Source organism: Mercenaria mercenaria, chromosome 3, assembly GCF_021730395.1.
Source record: "Mercenaria mercenaria strain notata chromosome 3, MADL_Memer_1, whole genome shotgun sequence".
In the NCBI taxonomy this organism is placed as follows: Eukaryota; Metazoa; Mollusca; class Bivalvia; order Venerida; family Veneridae; genus Mercenaria; species Mercenaria mercenaria.
Genome location: NC_069363.1, coordinates 100,819,643 through 100,834,666, shown reverse-complemented (window position 1 = coordinate 100,834,666; position 15,024 = coordinate 100,819,643). Strand labels below are relative to the sequence as shown.

The 15,024-nt window shown below is 34.8% G+C and overlaps 1 protein-coding gene across 1 annotated transcript in view; it reads right to left on the bottom strand.

The window, feature by feature from the left end:
- LOC123523843 (spermatogenesis-associated protein 6-like) overlaps nucleotides 1-13,880 on the bottom strand; it is a 32,091-nt gene extending 18,211 nt beyond the window's left edge. Inside the window, exon 1 of the mRNA XM_053539496.1 lies at nucleotides 13,779-13,880. Within this exon, the coding sequence (XP_053395471.1) occupies nucleotides 13,779-13,814 (36 nt within the window). The 5' untranslated portion in view covers nucleotides 13,815-13,880. The remainder of the gene's footprint in view (nucleotides 1-13,778) is intronic.
- Between the last annotated feature and the right edge of the window lie 1,144 nt (nucleotides 13,881-15,024).

The window sequence follows — 15,024 nt, the reverse complement described above, 5'->3', positions numbered from 1 at the left end:
AGTGTGACCTTGACCTTTGAGCTACAGACCTGGGTCATGCGCGCGACACGTCGTCTTACTATGCCACACATTTATGCGTAGTTACTTGAAAATCCATCCATGGATGACAAAGATATGGACCGGACACGCCCATCAATGCACTATCATGAAAAATGACCTTTAACGTCTAAGTGTGACCTTGACCTTTGAGCTACGGACCTGGGTCTTGCGCGCGACACGCCGTCTTACTGTGGTACATGTTCATGCCAAGTTATTTGAAAATCCATCCATGGATGACAAAGATATGGACCGGACATGAAAATTGCGGACAGACCGACAGACGGTTCAAAAACTATATATGCCTCTCTTCGGGGGCATAAAAACTGGTCCAAGAGTTATGCACCTTGTGGCATATGATAAGGGTTATGATGTTGAACAATTGTTTAAGTTTGAATCAGATCCATTCAGTAATAACAGAGATAGAGTGAAAGTGCATAAAACTTTAACCTGAAATTCTAAGTAAAAAGGGGAATAATTCATGAAAAATTGTGCCTGAGTTAAGCATCTTGTGTCATATGATGTGGGTGATGATGCTGAACAACTATTTTAAGTTTGAATCAAATCCATTCAGTTATAACAGAGATAGAGTGAAAGTGCATCAAAACTTTAACCTGAAAATCTAGGTGAAAAGGGGGATAATACATGAAATATTGGTGCCAGAGTTATGGCCTTTATGTCAGATGATGTGGATGATGATGAGGAATAAGTATTTCAAGTTTGAATCAAATCCATCAAGTAATTACAGAGATAAGTTGAAAAAAGAGAAAGTGTTAAAAAAATTCAACCAAGGTGGGGACGCAGAAAGACGCCGACGCTGACACCAGGGCGAGTAGGATAGCTCTCCTTATACTTCGTATAGTCGAGCTAAAAATTGCGTGATAGAAATTGTGTAGAAACTGTTTCATTCAAAACCACTGAAGTTCTAGGGTTTTTTTTTTTGCTTATTTCTCTGAAAAGTACAAAATTAATGTGGCTTAAACTGTAGACAGAGTGTAGAGTACATTTTTATCTAAACTAATACAATAAGGTGGCCACTACACTTATATTACTTAACAAAGGTAAGTAAACAAATCATAAGGACATACATCACATTTAAAGTGCACATTGATATGTTTCATGGATAATGACATAAACTTAATTAACAAATACGTGCTGTATTTTTAACTAATGAAAATAGCATTATTTAAAAAAAAACTGAAACAGTATTTTCGATAAAAGTCTTTTGATGAATTAAAAAAGTTTATTCTCACTTTGTTGTCCAATCAGAATTACACGCAAAAACTTTTTAAAGTTCCATATTAGACTTCAAACTTTATGTTAAAAACAGATTTACCGGTAATTAAGCAGTCCAAATAGATCATAATTACATGGTTAGAAAATCACTACTTTTATTACTGCTTAGAACTTATAAACATAGAGCCATAAAGGGAGGTAATCAAAATAACTGCATCAGGACTCAATAAAACTTTCTAAAGTGTTAATCAGTATTCAAACTATTGACAAATATGGGTGAAAACAATTATAGACAAGGAGCTGCATTCAATAAACTCTTGATGCCCCCGGTGGCATCCTTGTCGATACAAAGCAACCTAATTCCAAAACGAGGTCAAGGTCAAACTGAGGTCAGGTGATGTCTGAAGATGAGGAATGGTCACAGGTTACACCTGCATTAGTATCAAGTCATTCTAGTTAGGGGTATTGATGCTAGACGAAACAGTCCCATTTAGTTAACCTCGTACGGACGGACGGACGGACAGGACAATCACTATATGCCTTCAGCATCAGTAGATGCCGGGGGCATAAAAATACGATTTAACAAGACATTAATATGTTTTATGTTCATAAGAAAAATGTAGCAGAGACATTATGAGCCTATGAGGATTTTCTAGCCATCCGGTAATTGATTTCTTAGTGAATATATAAGCAATGATTTCACAAAGTTTTAACTGTTATTTACTTAAAATATCAATACTTATCTGCAAACAAAATATTGTGTGAAAACATATGTGAAAACATACTGTTAAAACTATATTTTTCATTGTCTCAAATAGATTACTGATTTCCGTTGATATTCTATTTTTAGAAATGATAAAATATTGATCGCCGAATGTCATGTTATTTTGTATAATGTGATGTTTTTCTAACGGCCTAAACTTTAATTCTTAATTAAAACACATTAATAAATATTTTTTTGATGAAAGGATAGCTTATAAAACAAGCGATTCATTGATTAATTTTGACTATTACTTAGAAATTTAAATGGATAAACGCTTAACTTCTGTTTTTTCTTAACTATAACGTTTAACTATCACAAACTGTTGCTATTGAAATTAAATGTCATTTAAACAGTTATTCCTTAAATTATTTAAATAGTCAAATACGAAAATTGTAAGTATTTCAAAACTTGTTTTAATTTTGAATATCCAGTGAAAAAGTTGTTAAAATTTAAAAATTCCAATCCAATAAAAACATTGTTAAATTGCCCACCATCAGATGTTTTTTTTTATAAGTGACATCAAGGCGATCCAGTCATTTATTGATTTCGGCAGACTTTCGTTTTATCGGCTGAATAATGCAGTGATTTATTCGAGACGATTAAAAGTATATCTTAAGTATGTATTCACACAGAATTCTGTTTGCAGGCAAGTATCAATATCTTTAGTAAATAACAGGTATCATTACTCATTCATTAGGAAATCTATTACCTGACGGCTAGAAAATCAACTGAGGATTTTCTAGATATCCGTTAACTGGACGCTAGAACGCAGGCTAGGCGTCCGGTTACTGGATGGCTAGACACTTCCAATTTATTAACACTGATTCATATGGAAGACTGAATCAGATTTCAATGGTAGCACACCCCTAAAATATTTAAGAGGCTCGAATCAAGGAGAAAGCAGCATATGCGTCGGTAGATCTATACATAGAGCCCTGAATTCGGCTACCCCTATCAGGCCTCAGTCAAACGGCAGCATGTCAGTACATGCGATCAGCTGTTTAGACGGAATAGAGGCTATGACTAATGCGTCGGATTACTTTGACTATCGTTGGGGTTGAACCGGTTTGGGTACACAACTTCACATGTTGTTTTTCATTTCTTTATTCATTCATTCCCTTAGTAGCATTACTGGTTTCCCAGTAGTTTCCGGACTGAAATCGCTATTTTTTGTCAGTAACTTTCAAACAAAACATAGAAAAAACATAAAAATTTCACAGAAAACAGCTAGTTCTTCGTTAACACCATGCAGAACTCGTATTACAGTTGCGTTCATAATACAAATGTAGGTGAGGCCTCAAAGGGGGCAATTAATTCCATAAATATCTGTTAGTCGAGTAGTTTTTCGGACCTTCGACTGCAACAGTTGTAACCTTTCTCTAAAAGCAAACATTTCCGATTTCGTTAAATGTACATGCACTCAAAATTAAAACATAATTCTAAGGCGTGATGATAATTCGAAAGTATATATCAAGAATTTAACAAATACTAGATTTATAATACGCTCATAATACAGCTACATCTTACTACGTTTGAATGACGTTTGCAACATCATGCAAAAATGACGGGACGTATTGAACGGACTGGTAATATTACAAAAAAGAAATTAAGAACTTTTGATATAATTAACAACTTTAAAAAAAAAAAAAAGAACACAATCGGTCTCAAAATTGGTACTAAAACGCCCTGATCACTCGAGCATGGACACTGCTGCTAAACATTTAATTGATAGATTAAGGTATCGTAGGTGAATTCCTGTCTATTTTGGTTCCTATTTTTAATTGATGATTTAATGCCATAGTATAGTGAATTTCTGACTTTTATTGTTTTATTTTATTAGATTTTACTATCGGAATGTTTTTACTGTATCGTCTGTAAATGGGAGCATCAAGTGACTGATGTTTACCTTCAAGGGGCCTCAATTTCTGCGCATGCGCACCGTAACTGGAATTCCCCTGCAGATGACAATCTCTTGTGTAAATATTACATCGAAGTAAGTTAAAACAACCGGGATATTCAAATAATAAATAAGTACGGTAAGGCCAGGTTTTCGCTGGTAGGTAAACTAAAGGCAACAAAGTTCTAGATGATACGAAATTGTTAGGCAGTGGCTAGGATTACGGTACCGTAATGCTAGCTTCCGAGTCTAGGATTATGGAAGTTATGTATTTCTAGACAACCCTACGAGGATAGGCTAGGATTACGGAAGTATTTAAGAGCAGGGCAAGCGCTGGGTTGAAAAAAGTTTGAGCCAAATATTTACGCCGTAGATCGAAGAGGCTCGCACGCCCATTTGCGTGTCCAAGACAGGGCTTTGGTGGGGTTCACAGGGGGCTGTGCCCCCAGAAGCTTTTGGGCTTTAAGTTATTTCAAATGCTTAGATTGCAGCAGAAAACACCATTATCCACAAATGTTGAAACATACTATATGCTTCATAACTGAATGGTCTGTCCTTGTGTTACGAATAATAAGCAAAACAGTGCATCAAGAATAAATTTATTTTTTAACCATAGTTTTTATCATTTCTCAATAAAGTAACAGTATAGGCTCGCAAGCCCATACATGTAATATAATATTGTATCCACAACAGGGCTTTGGTGGGGTTCACAGGGGGCTTTGCCCCCTAATACTTTTCGGCTATTTTGGGGTATTTCAAATGCTTTGATTGCAGCAGAAAACACCATTATCCACAAGGCAGTGGCTAGGGTTACGGTACCGTAATCCTAGCCTCCGATTCTAGAATTACGGAAGTTCCGTATTCCTAGACAACTGTGAGAATCCCTTACAGAAGCAAACCTCTGTGGCGTACATGCTGCGTATTTGCTGTGTATATGCCGCGAACACAGTAGTACGCCAGAGGAGTACATTTTACATACACCGCATGCCGCGTACATGCCGCATACTATTTCGACGAGTACACAGCATGTACGCAGGAGGTCACTAGTACACTTCAAGTACGCAGCACAGACTCTGAAAATTTAAGGAGTACACTGCATGTACGCAGGAGGGACTTGTACAAGAAAATAGTGCACTGCATGTACACCGCAGATACTTTGAAATTTGTGCAGTACACTTCATATATGCGGGAAAGACTTGTACAATTTCTTTTGGCATTTATACTTAGTTTTTTTTTTATAAGTTAAAGTCTGAAGTAAACTTCATATACGCGGGAGGGACTTGTTCATTTTCTTTTGGTGTTTATACTTTGAATTTTTTTAGGTAAAAGTCTGAAGTACACTTCATGCAGGAAGGATTTGTACATTTTTTTTTTTTGGAAGCAAGAACTTGATTTCTGAGTAACTTTTATCTTAATAGCATAGAAATGTTCAGATTACCAGTATTCTGAACAATGAAAATTTGCCAAACTATTTGCAATGTTCATTTGTGAAGCTTACATCTTAGTGATTTCTGAGCTGCACCTTGCATGCAGTGTAAAAATATATTCTTTTTCATTCTGAATTAATCCTGGAGCTTTGTAACTTGGATAATTGAAAAGCCTTATTTGAACTTCGTTGCATTACATTTTGTAATACATGAAATAATTACCAAGATAATGCCTCAACAGCACCCGAATGAGAAGAATTAATAGCTCTCACTGTTATTTGAATACTCTTAACCCTTAGCCTGCTAAATTTCTAAAATGGACTGTTCCGTCATTCAGTTTGGGCAAAACCATTTATTATTCGAAGGGTGTGTTCACTGAAAATTTACTAACTGAATAGCGAACAGTGCAGACCATGATCAGCCTGCACATCCGTGCAGGCTGATCTTGGTCCGCACTGGTCGCAAAGGCAAAACCAATCGCCGCCAGCAGGCTAAGGGTTAAGCAAAACACCATTCTATCATGTTTTATGAAGGCTTTAATGCTCATTATGTTAACTCATTAAGGCCTCACCAAATTAAAAAGTTGTTCATCGGATTTGCCGCTCGTATATTTTCAGAACGTTTTTGGCTAATTGCGCTCGCCCCATTGGAAAAAATCAATCCAAAATACGTAAAAGTGTATAAATGCTTATATAATTCCAGTCCTAGATTGTTCTCAGATGGATTTTAATCAAAATAAATACATACTACGCACACATCGTCTATAATAAATCATAACACTTATATTTAGTTGCATTAAAGTTGTTTCCCCTTGATGCAGTTACGCCATTTTCTTCAAATATTTACCAAATTACATGCTGCAAAAATTGATTTATTTCATTGAAAAGTGGATGAAGAAAAGCATACTAATTTATTTGATAACATCAATCTACATTATTTTGGTAAGGGTAAATACTTATTGATGCATGTCACTTATCTTTTTTCTGTTTTTTTTTTCTGTCCAAATGATCAGCATTTGCATATGAAAGTTGGTGGGGTAAGGAATTTACATTATCACAGCAGTTTCGCCACAAGAGTACACAGCATGTATGCAGCAGGAGTACACAGCATGTATGCCGCAGGACTCGGGCCAGGAGTACACAGCATGTACGCCGCAGGGATAGTACACCGCAGGCTCATTTGCATGTGAAAAGTGTATGTGCCGCGTACATGCTGTGTACTATTTCCCGCATACTAAATTCCTGAAGCGTACATCCTGTGTACTATGTAGTCCACAGCATATACGCAGCAAGTAGTACGCGGCAGAGCTCATTTGCATGTCAAAAGTATACTACAAACGTACTATCGGTGTATGTGCGGTGTATATCCTGCGTACTATTTAAAGCCCTTGATTTCAGTACACATCATGTACGCATCGTATACGCTGTATGTACACAGCAAGAGTACGCAGCAGGCCTTTTTCTTCTGTAAGGGATAGGCTAGGATTACGGAAGTATTTAAGAGGAGTCAAATATATATATTAGGACATGCATAAATGATGTTTTAAACTTAATAGCGACTTTTTATCCCCGTCGTATTATTTCGTGTTATCGATCCGCCATTTTGGGTTAGTAAAGGCTGAACACCACTAAATCCAGCTGTTCTTTATTTCATATAAAATCCACTCACTTCATAACGGTGTTTCGACATTTTATAGCATATCAGATTTTCAGAGACTTATATTCCCATAAAGAACTAGATCGCTACTTTAGAAAAACAAAAAGAAAAGGGGGTGTTAACTTTTATATAAGAAAACTACAGTTCGTTAAATACAACCCGCTGAATTTACTACTTTTCGCTTCTTTCAATTTCTCTTTTCGTGACATTAAATTCTTACGCCGCCATTTTTATCTAGCATGTGATAGGAACATGCCGATTTCATTAGAATGCAAAGTGATACATACTGAAACGCGGTAGGGTAAAAGTAAGCACGTTGCTGCTGAGAAAATGCACTAGGAAAAGAAAAAAGATTAGTACTATTTATATTTGGACTACTTGTGACTAGACCTGCGGAGGCTTACATTCTATTTGGAAGTGATCAGCCTAAAAGAAGAAAGAGAAAAGAAAAAAAATATAGAAGAACAATTAAAAATGAAAGAAAAAAATGCAAAATCACGACTATGAAATAATAACGTACTCGAAAACAAAAACAAAATTACAACAATATTTAAAAAAAAAAAAAAAACAATAACAAAAAAAAAACAACGATTATTTATTATGGAAATTGAAAAGAAAAAGAAATGGGCCATGAACTTAGCACCTCCTCGTGATGTGGCCCGGATATAGTTGGACAATTATGTAAACATTGAAACATTACTATTTTCATTAAGAAGATTTTAACTTTTATCATTCATAAACATTCATCAACAGTGCATAAATAATTGTCCATCTATATTTTACTAACCCAAAATGGCGGATCGATAACACGAAATAATATGGCAGACATGAAAAATCGCTATTTTAAGTGAAACAAGTAAGTTAACAACATCATTTATGCATGTCCTAACATATATATTTGATTCCTCTTAAATACTTCCGTAATCCTAGCCTATTCTCGTAGGGTTGTCTAGAAATACGGAACTTCCGTAATCCTAGAATCGAAGGCTAGGATTACGGTACCGTAACCCTAGCCACTGCCTATCCACAAATATTGAAACATATTAAATGCTTCATAACTGAATAGTCTGTCCTTGTGTAATAATAAGCAAAACAGTGCATCAAGGATGAATTTATTTGAAAAAGTCTATTTTCCGGGATCCGGACATTTGCCCCCCAGGACATTTTGCACCCCCCCCCCATGAAAAAGTGGACTGCTGGACATTTGCCGCTCAGTTGAAATGTTAGATAGGGCATTTGCTCCCCCAGTCCTTATTTCTGAAACGGACATTTGCCGCCCCCAATAATCTTTTGGGAACTTGATACAAGACACTCGTCATATTTTAGGGGACAGTGGCTTTCTATTTTCCATTTTTTAGCTGGATTTAGAGTCCATGTCTCACTTTTCACAGATTTTGCTTTCTTTGCAGGAGGTAAACTACCTGATTCAGAACTAAGTTTCTCAGCCATAATGACAAGCAAGAAATGAATTTAAAAACATTTTAATATATACTTATTGCCATCAATAATGAATTACTCATTCAAATAATTTTATTTAATCAATCTTTTTTGAACAATAAAGATCAAACTTTAATCTTGTCTTTTGATGAGATAATAACAGAAGGACCAATATTTTATTCAATCAAGGAACTTCAATCATGGCATGATTGTACCACAAACAAACACCTTTGATCCATGTGTAATCATTAATCAGTGCCAATGTAGCTAAACAAACTGTGAGAGATGCTCAATTTTCCTTTTCAGTATGTTGCCAAAAGTGACTTTTTTCATGCTTTGCTTTGTAACTTTGAAATGCACATTCTGTTTTCAGTTCTAGACAAATGTTATTTACAGTATTCTGCAAGCTTTAGATGAGTGAAAGTCACATTTTTCTAAAATATCACAATTCTCCAGACAGAATTTGAAAAAATAACAAGAGCTGTCCGTAAGACAGCCAAGCTCGACTATTCGAAATATTGTCACAGAAGCAGGAAATTATTACCCAAAATGTTAAATATCAAAAGAGTTTTAAGTTCGAAACGGGACATAATTTGACCAAAATGCATATCAGAGTTATGGGACTTGATGCTATCAACTAGTTTAATAACCCCGAAGAAACATGTGAAGTTTCAATTCAATATCTGCATTAGTTTTGGAGATAGTAACTTGCATGTAAAACTTTAACCAGAATTTTCTAAGTCCAAAAGGGGGAATAATTTGCTCAAAATACATGTTAAGAGTTATGGAACTTGACCCAGTGAGGTTGGTAACTGACCTAGAAAAAGAATAAATAAGTTTCAAAGCTATATGCCTTTTGGTAATAGCTGTATGTACTTGCACGCAAAACTTTAACCAGGATTTTCTAAGTCCAAAAGGGGGCATAATTTGCCCAAAATACATGTCAGAGTTATGGGACTTGATTCTATCAACTAGTTTTATAACCCCGAAGACACATGTGAAGTTTCAATTTAATATCTGCATTAGTTTTGGAGATAGTAACTTGCATGTAAAACTTTAACCAGGATTTTCTAAGTCCAAAAGGGGCATAATTTGCTCAAAATACATGTCAGAGTTATGGGACTTGGCCCAGTGAGGTAGGTAATTGATCTAGAAAAAGAAAAAATAAGTTTCAAATCAATATGCCTTTTAGTAATAGCTGTATGTACTTGCACGCAAAACTTTAACCAGAATTTTCTAAGTCCAAAAGGGGGCATAATTTGGCCAAAATACATGTCAGAGTTATGGGACTTGACCCAGTGAGGTAGGTAATTGATCTAGAAAAAGAAAAAATAAGTTTCAAATCTATATGCCTTTTAGTAATAGCTGTATGTACTTGCACGCAAAACTTTAACCAAAATTTTCTAAGTACAAAAGGGGGCATAATTTGGCCAAAATGAAGGTCAGAGTTATGGGACTTGGTGCTATCAACTAGTTTTATAACCCCGAAGACACATGTGAAGTTTCAATTCAATATCTGCATTAGTTTTGGAGATAGTAACTTGCATGTAAAACTTTAACCAGAATTTTCTAAGTCCAAAAGGGGGCATAATTTGCTCAAAATACATGTTAGAGTTATGGAACTTGACCCAGTGAGGTTGGTAATTGACCTAGAAAAAGAATAAATAAGTTTCAAAGCTATATGCCTTTAAATGATAGCTGTATGTACTTGCATGCAAAAACTTAACCAAGGTGTGACGCCGACGCCGACGCCGACGCCAGGGTGAGTAGAATAGCTAGACTATTCTTCGAATAGTCGAGCTAAAAACTTGCATATTTCTTTTAAAAAGTTTCTCATTATTTCATTATTGTGAAAATAAGTTTCTGATTATTTCATTATTGTGTTTGATCAACAAATATTTTTCTTTACATAGAAATGCCCAAAATAATTAGTATAACTTTAAAAGTTATCAATTATTCATTAATTTAAAATAAATTACATAATTTCCCCTTCTCACTAATAGATACACTTGTAAGGTAGACTGGCTCTCCAATAAACAATGACCCGTGTTTTATTTTAGCCATACTGTGATGGTCATTAGCCCCCAACTGTGAAGACAAAAACCCCTTGGCCCACTGCCAAAATCTAGGCCTTTAATTACCCCGAAGGGCACAGGTTTATTGTCACTTGATGATGTTAATGGACCTTGGACTGTGCCTCTTGTTTATTGCATGTTTTGTCACAGTCTGTCTTGGTACCCTTTGGTCCAAAATAACATTATATAAAATTGACTGATTTTAATTCTTAAAGTAGGTTTTTTTAGAGTTTGAGCCATTTCTGAATTGTCTTGAGCCAAAATGAGCATTTTAAGCATTTTGCTCAAAATGCCCATTCCAGCGCTAGCCCTGAAGAGGCATCAAATATATTTTAGAACATATACAAATTATGTTGTAAACATACTTTTTTTCACTTAAAATAGCGATTTTTCATGCCCATCATACTAATTTGTGTTATCGTCGATCCGTTATTTTGGGTTATGATATATTAATGGTGGCGACTACAGACCCATTTTTTACAATTTCCATAAAAAATGTTTTTTTTTTTTTTTGTTTTGTTTTTTGTGTGTGTGTTATAATTTTGTTTTTTTTGTTAAAAGTATGTTATTATTTCTTATTAATGATTTTGCATTTTTTTCTTTCATTTTCATTGTTTCTTTTCTATTTTTTATTTAATTTTTCTTTCTTTTCTTCTCTTTTATTGTTTTTTCCCCTTCTTTTTGGTGTCTCACTTTTTTTTAACATTTGACTACAGATTTTTAACAGCTGTTACTCTGTTTATACACCCGGTAGCAATTGCCGCCATTAATATATCGGTAATCCTAGGCTAAATGGCGGATCATGAACAAGATACGACAAGCATGAAAAATCGCTATTTTAAATGAAAAAAAGTAATTTATCTATGCATGTCCTAACATATATTTGATGCCTCTTAAATACTTCTGTAATCCTAGCCTATCCTCATAGGGTTGTCTAGGAATGCGGAACTTCCATAATCCTAGACTCGGAGGCTAGGATTACGGTACCGTAATCCTAGCCACTGCCAAATTGTTAGCCAGAGGCTTTACGACGGCATAGTCTATACAGCTCGAAATATAAAAGGTCTGAAAAACTATTGGGGTACAGAAACTACTGGGAAACAGGTATGTTCAGCTACAGAGCTAGCAAATATTTTTTTTTTTTAAAAGCAACTTGCAAGTGCTTGTTCATGTTCAATGCTGTTAGTGCTTTCAGTTTTTGCTTACATTTCGACTTATGGGTGGTTTTCAAAATAATGAAGCTTTTTCTTTTCTCTCACCTTACTTTAATTCAGTTTAGTTTTAGAATGCATTTTGGGGCAAATTATATCCAAATCAATGTAGTCAATAAATGTGTGCGATTTCAGCTTAATGAATCAAACAGTTTTAAAGTTATTTTAAATTATATAGCTAATTTTGTCCCCTGTGCACCCAAAAAAGTGTGACATTTTACATGAAGTATAGTTTTGAACTGTGGCTTACTTTTTAAAACCATGCTTTATTGTTACAGCTTTGGCTTTTTTGTATAACTTAAACTCTGCACATTTAAATAAAATACTTCTTTTCATTACCGACATCTTATTGTTACCAATATTTCACATCTTGTGATGGAACCCCCTTCACAAAAAATAGTGAAAAAAATACAAAATTTAAATGTTGAACACTACAATTTCATAACCCTATTACTTTTCTAAAGTCTTAATGTTTTTTTAAGATCCTTATCCCTTCAGCTGTGAAGACACAGTATGATTTTTTTTCTTTAATAAATCAACTTTCTCAGAAACTTGATGGATGTCTATACACCTAAAACTGTCCCCTGTGCACCTTTTTAGTTGTTAAGTGTCAGATTTCTTATATTCTTTAAATAAAATGGGATTTTACTTTATTTTCCTTGAAAGGGAGTTACAACAGATACAAAAGCAGCATTCAACTTCACATATTACTGACTGTTAAATATTCACAGAGCCAAAAGTGATGTCCCCTGTGCACCCTTTTTTGACATATATCAATTTTCATAGCAATACTGTAATTTGTGGTGGCAGTTCTGTATTCTTAGCAGTGTGAAAGCAAAATTTAGGCATTACTTGATAATTTAGCATTATATAAGAAACCCTGGACAATTTAAAATTCATTGTTTGCATTTATTTCTGAAGTTGCCAATTTTCAAGTTTAAAAGTGGAAACATCAATTTTATTGCTTCTTAAGCTCTAAGTTTACCTAAATATGTAATGTTCACTAGTAAATATTGTGTAGTTAAAAGAATTTTACTTACCATGAACATATTCTATGAATAAATATTTTGATACAATTTGTCCCCTGTGCACCCTTTTTAGTAACATTATAAAGTATGTATGAATTTTACTATTCCATTTATCATGCATGGCATTTTGTCATTTTTCTACTATGAATAAGCATTGCATGTAAACTAAATGATCTCAGTGTATTAGTTATGTATAAAGTCACTTATTTTTTCATTTAAAGCATTACATTCAGTTGAATTTTCATGTTTTTGTAGTGAAAATTTTCAATTTTGTAGTTATTTTGTGGAATAAATTAATTTTTTAATGGTATTTGTCTAAAGTTGATCACCATTAGTCTTTTTATGAATAGAAAACTAATAATGGATGAATATTACACTGATCTTCAGTATGTGTCCCCTGTGCATCTGTACAATAACTCAATTTTGAGTTGACAATTCTAGAAATTAGAATTACTGGACATTCTTGAAATTTGGCATGTGGTTTACAAACATGCAAAGTGAGAGAAAAAAATAGGTTTTATAATTATATGTTAGTTATTTTGCATTTAGCAACAACTTTTCTAGGTAAAGTTTTATTTTCATGTCAGATTTGTGCAGAAATTGTGATTTTGAAAACCAATGTCCACAAACATTTGAGTAAATAAGTTTCAAACCATACACATACACCCATTACTTATCATTTATGTTTAAAAAATTACTGTTATACATATTTCCTTGTCATAAAACACTGCAACATTTATCACCCATCTTACGGGAAATTCACTGAACTTTCGAATTAAAGGCTGAAATATTTTCTTATTGGCATTTCTCAACACTTTCCGAGAGTTATTTCCTTCAAATTTGAAGTATTTGCTATCATAAAAAATAGGTGACCACCCTAAAAAATAAGTTTGAATTTTCAACCCCTATGTCACACTTTTGCTTCATTATTTTGAAAACCACCCTTATCAATCAATTAACACTAATTCAAGAGGAAGACTGAATCAGATTTTAATGGTATCAAAACACTTACTCTTTCAATGTTCAAATCAAAAACACAGAGAGACATTTTTCTTTAAAAATAATTGCACTTCACAAAATATGTTGTTGCTCCGATTCCAAGGACGCCTTTTTTCTCAGCCAATCAAATTGCTAGAAAACAGGCGAAAGAGTAAAAATGAACCTAATGCAAATATATTAATGAAAGAAATGTAAAAGAAAGCAATGTTAGGATATCCTATCGACAAATACGCAAGTTCTATATAACAGTGCTATTAGAATATATCAAATATTGATGCCTGGTAAGTTCATATAACATCTACATCTACATCTACATGATACTTCCAACAATCATTAACGATTATGACTGGAAGGCGCTTGTCTGGGCAGTTTTTAAAGTATCATTTCGCATATGATACAATAGTCTATGTTACGGTCAAATCAAACAGTGATGCTCAAGCTCTACAGCAAGACCTCGAAACCTGGGAGTCTGATTGGTCCATGGAATTCAATCCAGATAAGTGCGAAGTGCAAGCATCTAGTGCGGAAAATGGTCAAAGAGGCTTATAGCCAGTATCTTGAGCACATCCTAACTTGAACAACCCAAATAAACCAAATACTAAGAAACTGTACTCGCTCATTAAACACTCGAGTCAGGAATCTTCCTCTATCCCTCCCCTTAAATATGAAAATAAACTCCATCTGGATGATCAAGCTAAGGCAACAGTACTGAACAAACAGTTTCACTCTGTTTTTAGCCCAAAATCAACACGCCACTAGAAGGAAACATCCTATCCCTACCCATTAAGACCATTGCTTACCAGACTCTAGTACGATCCCAGCTCGAATATGCCTCCGAGGTATGGTCGCCCCACACCCAAACTCAAATTGACCAAATTGAAAGCGTCCAAAGGAGAGCCGCCCGTTGGATCAAGACTGACTACGGCCGTACTTCCAGTGTAACAGATATGCAACACTCCCTAAACTTTCGTCGACTGGATTTAATTAAGGCGTATAGATTCTAGGTTATCACTCTTCTATAAGATTCATCATGATCTGGTTGCTATCCCAATCGTAGATTACCTGACCCCAATGACCCCAATGACCCAATGTGTCCACTATGGCCATTCCCCAAGTTATAGGTTAATTACCTCAACCACTGACTATTACAATTTTTGTTATTTTCCGAGAACAGTGTACCATTGGAACCAACTCCCCCCCCCCCCCCCCTCAGGTGTCGCCCACCTCCCTACCCTCCCTTGAGCAGTTCAGTTTGCAGC